The 10,181-nt window shown below is 40.2% G+C and overlaps 1 protein-coding gene across 1 annotated transcript in view; it reads left to right on the top strand.

Annotated features, from left to right (window-relative positions):
* Positions 1–742: 742 nt before the first annotated feature.
* The window catches only part of slc4a10b (solute carrier family 4 member 10b), a 39,792-nt gene continuing 30,353 nt past the window's right edge, over positions 743–10,181 (top strand). The window contains exons 1-2 of the mRNA XM_041807038.1: positions 743–995; positions 5,468–5,506. Coding sequence (XP_041662972.1) covers positions 948–995; positions 5,468–5,506 — 87 coding nt within the window. The 5' untranslated portion in view covers positions 743–947. The remainder of the gene's footprint in view (positions 996–5,467; positions 5,507–10,181) is intronic.

The following is a 10,181-nucleotide window of genomic DNA, read 5'->3' as shown; positions in this document are numbered from 1 at the left end:
GTGATTCAGATCTACGACAGATGGGAGACATTAGTAGGCTAGTAGAAAGAATAACTGCTACATAGAAGTGCTTAAAATAATGTCAGCAACACAGCAAAATAGAGATTGTGTTGACAAATTTTAGTGCTCTTCATATGGGGAGAAACATTTCTAAAAATATGACTTTACTATGAGCTTGTGCGTCATTGTGCGCCATGACATCACAAAACAATAAAACAGATCAAATACTGCTCTCAGGCTTTTATGTTCAATTTAATCACTCATCTTAAAATGTAAGGCTGATCCCCTTCAGCTTGTTTCTAGGTTTTTCTGAGGTTGTCCACAGTTATAGCTTGAGTCAGTCTGTAGCTGCTCAGTTCATTTAAAGGTTAACTTACAGGACACGTCCAGTAATGCAGAAATTAAGCTGTTTTTATTGGGCGATCATCCTGTCACAGAGGGTCACAATTCACTGGGACATTAGCTCTGAATATAACTGAACTTTATTAAAATATGCATTGAGTAATGTGTGATTTATTGTAAAGGAGATGTGAGAAAAACGCGCGCGTAAAAGTAGAGCAGAGTTTGAGTGGAGCAGACCTCCACCAAACTGTTAATCTGCTATATTTCCCCCTTACAAAACATTTGACACAGAAAACATGCTTCCTGCAGCATCTTTTATGCAGATTTCAGCCTCTTCACATCTGAGTCTGAATCAAAAGCTAAATCGTCCACGTCAGCTCGCAGAGACGCGCGTGTTTGGATGAACGAGGAGGACAGGAAACATGCGGGGCGCAAATCAGCACCAAGCTGCTGCAGCTGACCGACGATGATATAAACATGTGACCGTCCGCTGTGCTGCCTCTCAGTTACAGCTATCCACCTGCCGGGATTACACACAGCGAGCCGAGGTTCTCTCCTCATCTCTGGGACGGCGAGGAGCTGCTGCTGCTGCCGGGGAGAGGAGGATGGACACCACGGAGCAAAGTGCTCAGATAGAGCCGCTGCTGCATACGGTAACGACTGCTCATCTCTAGGGACAAATATTTATTTTAGTAGATTAATATTTAAAAACCACTTTCTACTCGGGCTGTCACTCTCAATCTAGAATCTACCAAAGACAGGTGTATAAGTGCTATGTAAATGCATGCATCCTTATCATACACAAATGCTAAAGTAAGTATGCCCCCAGGGGAGAACTCAGCAACCTGTGGAGCTTTACGCACTTCCAATATGTTTCTGTAAGAGAAATGGCTGTTTGTTAGCAGCATTACGGTAATCTGATACTATAGCATTTATGATAATTTGATTCAGTGTAACTGAAACAGGTTCTTCTTTAATGTTCCACTATGATGCAGAGTTAAACATGCAGGCAGCAGGAGGGATTAAGTGATACCACACTGTTTAGTGTTGAAGGACTGCACAGCCATGACAGGAGTCCTCCTAAAGCAGTGAGAGCAGACTAGAGTCAAGACAGGGCTGATGACTAGGGGTGTGAGATACAACCAACTGCTCGATACAAAACATATGAAACTGGGTTTACAAGATGATTGATGATTCATTTTTAAACATTATTTTCCATTTTTTCCTTTAGAAAACATGACATCGAAGTCGGTTCTTTTCTTTCAGTTCTCTGGACAGATTAAACAAACATACTGGGAAATCCTGCGGATTTAGCTGTAGTCTGTCTTGCTTTATGCGTTGATCACAGCTAAAAACAATCCAAGTGGTCACTGGAAATAAGAAAAAGCAGGCCACCACACTCTTTAGGTCTAGCATCAAGACTAGGGTTGTGTATCATTTTGTTACCTCCGCCAAGGAGGTTATGTGATCGGGTGGGTTTGTTAGTTTGTTTGTTTGTTAGTTTGTTAACAACATAACTCAAAAAGTCATGGACGGATTTTCATGAAATTTTCAGGAAATGTCAGAAAGGGGATAAGGAAGAACTGATTAAATTTTGGGAGTGATCCGGATCACCGTCTGGATCCAGGAATTTTTTAAAGGATTCCTTACTATTGGGAGATAGGGCTAAAGGCGGAGGTCTGCACTGTTACCAATTTACACCAGGAGATGGCAGACATGAGTAACTTCAGTCCAAGCTGCATTTTTGGGTGTGCTTCTATTCAAAGTTTTGGAGTTCATAGACTTTGAAAGACACATGCCTGGTCGAGGAGACGAGTCAGAGTGTAACAGAGAGAAATACAGTGAATTGTAGCGAGAATACTCCCAATGCTGGGAGGAATAGAGGAATATTCACTCTCTGCCATGACTTCCATTGACGTGCTATTTTTGAAGCTTGACACTTCCACCATTTTAGGTAGACACAGTAAGCAGCGCATTATGTGGCTGTTGTTCCTTGTCGTTCGAAAGGCAAAGAGTCTTGATGTTGGACCAGGGATGAGCATGCTCCTCTGAAGGAGACACAGGTATTACATCTTCAGCCATTATCTCCAACTGTTGATCGTTAAGGGGGAGGGGTCACTCCTCCGTTTACTCTGTGGTGCTGAGGATTTTACCTCATGCTGCTGTGAGAGCTCAGCTGAGGTAAAAAAAAAAAAAAAAATACTTAGTAGCGACCAGTGCATGCCCAATGCAACGGAGTAGAAGTATCGAGTAGGAGTGAAAAGTACTCTGCTCAAAAACTACTCTCAGAAGTAGGATTTTTCAAAAAAACTATTCAGGTACTTGTAATGGAGTAAATGTAATGCGTTACTACCCACCACTGCCTATAGGTGTCTGAATCGCTACTTTAAGAGGGAACAAAAAGTGCATTGAAAGTCGTCAGGAGAATAAAAGCTGCCTCCGTATCGTAAATGATTCAGAGAAATATCTCAAAGATGCTAGAAGATCATAGGATGAGAAAACATCTTCAAGCAAAATTCATACATTAAATTTTGACAAATAAATGAGCCAGTGTGGCTGTGTCCTCTTTAGGAAAATGCTAGGGGAGCAGAGACATTTCTCCAGACAGGAAAACTGCTGACATTCATGCTCTACTGAAATTCCATAATGTATTTCTTGCCTTTTACTTGGAGAGGCAGAGGGTTGTATTTAGGTGTTGGGGTACTGAAATGAAGCACTGATATCTGCGTTGTAATTCAGTCCAGTAGGAATCAAATGTGCCGCTATCGGAGGCATTTTTGTAATGGATTTACTCATCCCTAGCTGTCAAAAGATCGCATTCAAAACTCTGTCATTTTGGATTTTCTGTCCTGGTTGGATACAGACCTGCTTTAATAGATATACTGACAAGTACAACATAAACTTAACCATAGAAGAAAAAACTTCTTATGGATTGAAAAGGTAAAATTAGATATTATCACAACATGCATACGACTTTTGGCTTGTCCACTGAGCTGTTGAGAAGTTTTTTATTTTTAAGTAAAAGAGTCGTGGTGGATTTTCTTTACATCAGGGAGATGCTAGAGTGGCTTAACCCAGCGGTTCCCAAAGTGGGCCGTGGGCACAGCATCACGACGGGGGGGTGTGACAAGGCAAAGCAACACCATCTAGTATTTTCAGCACTGCAGAAGCGGAGCAGTTCATTGATGTCACTTCATATCCTGCAATGTTATTATGGTCAAGTCCAACAAGAGAACCTGAGTCACAGTCTTCCTTTTACTATGACAGATGGGGTTTCTCCTATTGCATCAATCAAAACAAAAAACACAAGTGAAATGTGGACATAGAAAATGATAGGAGAGGCAGTTTCACAGCTGCACTAAAGACTGGAAAATATCTGTAGCACCAAAGAAGCCCACAATAGTGGGTGACATTGCTTCAGGACTGGGAGTATAAATCTTAAAGATGTTAATGGAGTTTTTTTTTTTTTTTTCAGGGAATGACGCTCTGTTCGTTTCCCAAGAGTCTTAAAAAAACCAAACAAACAAACAAAAAAAAAAGCTGATGGTTGTTTTTCGTTCTGGACAAATTTCTTAGGTTTTACATTGCTGTAAATTCTAAAAAACAGTAAAAGGAATATGTTTGCAAAAATCATGCCTAACAGCGTGTGTGTCATAGGTTTACGTATGCACATGAAGGGTGGGGGGGGCTGAAAATATTTTCATTTGCTAATTGGGGGCCCAACTGAAAAAGTTTGGGAACCACTGGCTTAACCAGAGTTTGCTGAAATGATGATAAAAAATTTTATTTATCGGAATTAAAAAACTTTAACACACTAATTGTGGATTGTAGTTAATCGCGATTAATGCAAATAATATTGTAGTTTTAATGAAAAATGGGGCAGTTTGGACTTGTGATGGAAAAAGTGATTGACTGAAAATTCATCTGCAACTCACATAAACTGCTTTGCAGCCCACTTTTGCAGCCCACTTTTGGGTACACTGGTGTGCCTTGGGAATTTGCATAATCATACATCACTATAACAAAACAGTGTATCAGGTCACAGTGGCTGTTTGTCATGGATGTGATTTATGTTGTGCCTTTAGATTTTGGCTCTACATCAAGTAAGCCTTGGACAAGAAAGTTTGAAAACACTGTTTTAAACTACTTTGCTCATGATGTCTTTAAATTCTGATTGATTCATTTTTTTCCCCAAGATGTATTTTTGGGAATTTTACTGGAAACAGGGATGAGAGAGCTGGGAAGGGACACGCGGGAGATTTGAACCCAGGCTGACCGGGTACATGGGGCGAGCCTCAAATTCGGCACCCTGATCCATTTCAATTATCCTATAATAGAACGCAAAATATCCCTTTTCTTCATTTTTCTGTATTTTGAGGTTATATGGTTTCTTACTGCGCAGTTTTTCATTATAAAAGTGATTAGAAAAGTGAGTTTTACTTCTTCCAGCAGAAGCCAATGATATCTAGCGCCTCCTCTGGTTTAAAATAAACTGTAGCAATATCATTTTTCAGTCAAATTGATTAAAATTGAACGTATTTATATGCTTTTTCACTGTACTGTAAGTATCATTATACCTCTGCTGATGACAAACATAGCAAATGTTCTGCAGTCTGATTCTATTCTGACACACTGTATCTACAGGCTGTACATATTCATACTCCTGCTTCTAGCTCCCACACACAGACATCCTTATAAAACCAACCTACAACATTTCTACAAGTATTTTGGGAGACTTTAGATGTAAAACAGCAAAATAAAGTCCCTAAGGCCATGTTTTCAGACACACGTGGGCAGTCCCTCTTGGTCTTCGCTGATCATTTGGGAGGAGATTTTGTTATTATCCGTGTGCTGTTTACACCAAAAAACAGATTTTTCCATTTAGCCGAAGGGTTTTAGACTGACAGGCTTTTGGCTCTGAGAGTGTCTTTTACTGGTCTAGCGCTCATTTTAGAGCCACATGGCTTTGGTCGCAAAATGTAAGGTTATAGCCCGGCCTTAGGAGTCATCTAAAAATAACATGTCGGGGTAGTTAATCTGATTTGGAGCAAAAATGTCTGTCTGGGAAAATCTAAATACTAAAATGGCCATATGTTAAGTATACGCTTGATGTTTTATGTTTCAGATCGACCCTCCCTTTGGATCATCGGGGCATGGAAGTTTGGTGAGTTGTTTGTAATTGTTTCATTCACCATGAAGAAGGAATTAAAAGCTTAGATGCTTTCTCAATGATGAAAATTTCCTGAAGAGTGCATGCAAAAGATGCAGAAGAGCATCTGGAGGCGCGGAGTTGATTAGATGCAACATGATAATCTTATCCATAGCTTAACTTCACACATAGAGTGGAATAAGAGAGCAGGCACGGTATGAATGAAGCTTTGTCTTTAATGCTGCTGCACGGGGCTCAGAAATGATGTCACGGCTATAATCTGGTGATGAGGGACTGCCGACTCTGCTGATAGATGCTCAATCGCAAATTACAGCTGTTTGACACAACAGAAGGGGATGAGCCTCTATCAGTCATGATGTGAAGCTGGAGTTTGCGCTGCAGAGCTCAGATGTCAGAGCGAGGCTCAGTCTGTCTAAACTGATTATTTAGTGGAGGACACGCGGAGGTCAAGCCCATGCATCCTGAGAACTTGGAGGCACCCTGGCTCTTCAGAAATAAGGTAGGACAGGGCTTGCTCTTCATCTTTACTGGTGTATCACTAAAGTGTATGCACTGAGGTTTCCTGACTATGACCGACTGTTGGAAGTCTTCTCCTTTGGTCTCAACCAGACAATGATGGATATGTAGACAAGACACTCAGCAGCTTCTCAGGCAGGTCGAAACTCCTGAGATGGTGTCAGGAGTGCTGAGGTGCTTAAATGAAGTATTTTAAGTATTTGTAGGTTCTGTGATGGGGACAATGATGATAAGCTGCTTCCTGAATCCTGTTACTGATAAAGTCCTTGCTGAGTGTAAGCTCAAATAGTTCTGATTGTCCTACAAGGTCATCACTTTGACATCATGAGATCGCTGCTAAAAGTTCCCCAGAGAAGTATGCTCAAAATATATATGTTTAAATGTACTGTCCAAGTGTTGAAAACAAATCTAAAATTCCTCGAAAATTGAAAAGAAGCTTTTTCCTGTTGACCGCCACTGATCCCTCTTGCAGATGGCAGGTGGATGCCCATTAGGTTCACCAAAATGTTAGCTCAAAGCTGTAAAACACCTTAAAAAGCAGCCCTAAAAGAAATTAAAAGGTACTTATGCGTCTACTTACAGGATTTTGACATTTATAGCAGCAACATTTAAGGATTACAGTGCATTTTGTGCCACATGAAAGCCTGTGCTGTTAATGATATTGCTGCCACTGATGGTTCCAAAACTGCCACAGCCATCTGTAGGGATCAGATCCAAATATGTGCCACATCCTGTGATATCACTTCAGCTGTGCAGTTTGCCAGTCCTTCAAAATGATTTTACAGGACAGCGGATCCTAAATGTCAACAATATTTGGAAAGCTGCAGTTAGTTTTGTTTTTCTAGGCGAGTGACTGAACTATTACACAGTTTTCTTTGGACTCTTGTTTTCCTCTCAAGCTACTTTAATAAAAAGTAGCTTGAGAGGAAACCACTTCACAGTGGGGATGGCGCATTAATGGTGATGTGCAGTTTTGTGTCTTGTCTGCATTATTTTGGCCTCATCAGACCAAAGAACTTTCTTCCACTTGACCATGGAGTCTCCCACATGCCTTTTGGTGAACTCTAGCCCAAATTTAATGTGTTTTCTGCAACGGTGGCTTTCTCTTTGCCACTCTCCCATAAAGCTTTGACTGGTGAAAGTTTTGATAGTTGTTGTCTGCAGAGTCTCTCCCATCTCAGCTGCTGAAGCTTGAATCACTTTCAGAATAGTCATAGGTGTCTTGGTGTCCTCTCTCACTAGTCTCCTTCTTGCACGCACACTCAGTTTGTGAGGACGGCCTGACAATCCTTCAATTTCTTGATGATGGATTTAACATCCAGGGGATGTTCAATGCCGTGGATTTTTTTTGTATCAATCCTCTGACTTAAACATTTCAATAACATTTTCTCTAAGTTGCTTGTAGTGTTCTTTTGTCTTCATGGGGTAATCGTAGCCAGGAATACTGATTAACCAGTGACCTTCCAGGCACAGGTGTCTTTATACTACAATCACTTGAGACACATTCACCTCACTGTGGTGATTCATATTTTATTTACTGTGAGACTTCTTGCACCAGTTGGCTGGAACTCTGCTGAATTAGGTCAGGCACTTTAAAGGGGGTGAATATTATTTTAAAATACATATTTTTATCTAACTGACATTGCTTTGTATAAATCTGTTTTCACTTTGACATTAAACATGATTTTTTTTGTATTTTTTTGTAAAAATTATATTGACCATGACTGATTTATAAAAATCATTTACAGGGTAAAACATCCAAGGGGTTGAAAACTTTTTAAAGGTACTGTAGGTATGTGATGATGTTTTATTTTGTATGTGTAAGTATGTACAAAAAAAATATATTTTGGCAGGTCACAGGATTATAGAGTGAGCTACCCTTTAGTCTACATTGACCTCCTTTGTGACCAGATGAGATTTTGAGAAATTGAAGTCATTACCAATTGCACAAAGTTTTATATTTAGTAGATACACTTTAATGAATGTATATGAGCAAAATGCACATTTAATATAGGCGAATGTGGCTTGTTTTTTTAGTTACCATTAGTGTAATCTGAGCAAATATCTGTGCCTTGTGTATTTGTAGACAGATTATCAACATCCGCCCTGTGATCTGGATATCCCATGTGGCACTACAGCTGTGAACAGCAGTGCCCTTCATTAACAAAATGCCTTGATGGTCAACCTGTGGTCAAGATGGCAGCGGGAAAGGCAGTATCTAAGCTAGCTGTCTGGATAATAATACCCACTTCAATAACTGTTCTAAACCAGTCAACCATTTCCAGGAAAAAGGGTTCATCTGGCAGAATTCTCTCCGGCAGTAAAGGCAGCCCTATGTATTGCTTTTAAATCCCAGCTGTTGATGCTTGGATTAACAGAACATGACTGCCAAATGTCTTAATTTTCAGCCCATACCACTGGTGCAGTATTCAACACAAACATGATGTGTTGCTCTCATCTCTCACATTGTTCAGCAAGGGGAACTTCCTTCTTTTGTGCAATTTCTTGGAAATTTCACACAATATATTTACAACAGACAATTTCGATTCTGTTGACCTCCGCTCATCAAAGTTGACAGGAAATTTTGAGGTTCCCACATCCAAAACATCCACCTCTACAATGATGAAGGTGACACTCTCTCGGCTTGATCTGATCTTCAATCCAAGAAATGTGGTGGCAAAATCAAGCCCAAGGTTAGCTTGTATGCACTGAGAAAATACAGAAATTGTTGAAGTGCACAATAGCAAACTGGTTAAGCTTATCATGAGGAAGATCCACAGAAGGCTGAAACAGAGCAGGTGTATTGGTGAGCAGATACAGCATAAAGACTGTGCTTTATATGCCTTCCACCCAGTGTTAATTTTGACAGCACTTTTAATTTAGTTTTAGTTTTTATAGTCTTTTGCCAATAATATATTTTTGTTTTAGTTATAATTTAGTCATCTAAATTGTTTTAGTTTTAGTCTAGTTTTAGTTGACGAAACTTCCCAACATTTTAATAGACGAAATTTACAGTAAATTTAGTCAACTGATTGGATCTCTTCCCAACTTACCCCAACACCACGCAGCAAAAGCAGCTGTGATTGGATCTCCCCCGTATCTCATCCCACCTTTCCACACAGCCAAAGTAGCTGTGATTGGATATATGCCTAACTTGCCCCTACTTTCTACATGACCAAATTTGGTCTGACTGGATAAAGTTTCTGTCAAACATTTTCGTCTCGTTTTTATTATTTTAACTAAAGTGTCAATAAATTTAGTTTTAGTTTTTGTCCATGTGCACTTGTTTTTATCAGTTACTGTCTTGTTTTTGTAGGGGAAAAAAGGCAATTAACGAAAACTATAACCAAAATAATTAGTCAACAAAATTAACACTGCTTCCACCTTTATCTTTGACAAATGATGTACTTTTCTGAGACTTTATTGTGGTAACGATCAAAGCATACTGCAGCAGGTCAGATAACTTTAGAGGGCGTGGTCATATGACTGGAGCTGTGGCAGGAGAACGCGTGGGCTTCAGTGAGGTTAAGGTAGTGAAAAGGAACGTTGGCCAGGTCCATGTAGGCAGGAAGAGAAGGGGAAACAGGGGTATAGGACAAAGGGTTCTGAGAGGGCTTCTTGGTAGAGATGGGAAACAAGGAAGAGGTTTTGGAAAACAAAGTATTTCAGCTCACCAGTGTCCTCCTCTGGACTGATCATCCTTGTCTCTGACTGGACAAAGAGGGAAGAAGTAACCAAAGAATTGTACATGCAACTATCCATCCATGGACTGCAAAATCATTGCAATGGAAAGAAGTGCTTCCCACTTTTTCACTCAGTGTTGAGAAGTCTGTGGACAGAGAAGGACTGGGCTGGGAACACCAGGATAATGGAGTTGCAGTGTGGTGTCCTGTCTGACTAGATGAACTCACTCCTATTCTTGATCTTGCATGCTCAAGAAGAAGGATCTTAGTCTTTAATGCAAAAGCAGATAAAAAAGTCTGTGTCTGAGGACAGCTCTTAAAGGACTCAGGGTTCTTGTATGGAATTATAAAGTCAGAACCCAAAAAAGGAAGCAGAGGAAAGATGAGTATTCAAACTGCTATCTGCTGCAACTGCATAAATCAATGACACTAGTCCACAGTCCACAAGGTTCAGGATGTCTCCACAGAAA

Source organism: Cheilinus undulatus, linkage group 15 (genome assembly GCF_018320785.1).
Source record: "Cheilinus undulatus linkage group 15, ASM1832078v1, whole genome shotgun sequence".
Lineage (NCBI taxonomy): Eukaryota > Metazoa > Chordata > Actinopteri > Labriformes > Labridae > Cheilinus > Cheilinus undulatus.
The sequence above is the reverse complement of the archived record's forward strand: the minus strand, read 5'-3'. Positions and strand labels throughout refer to the sequence as shown.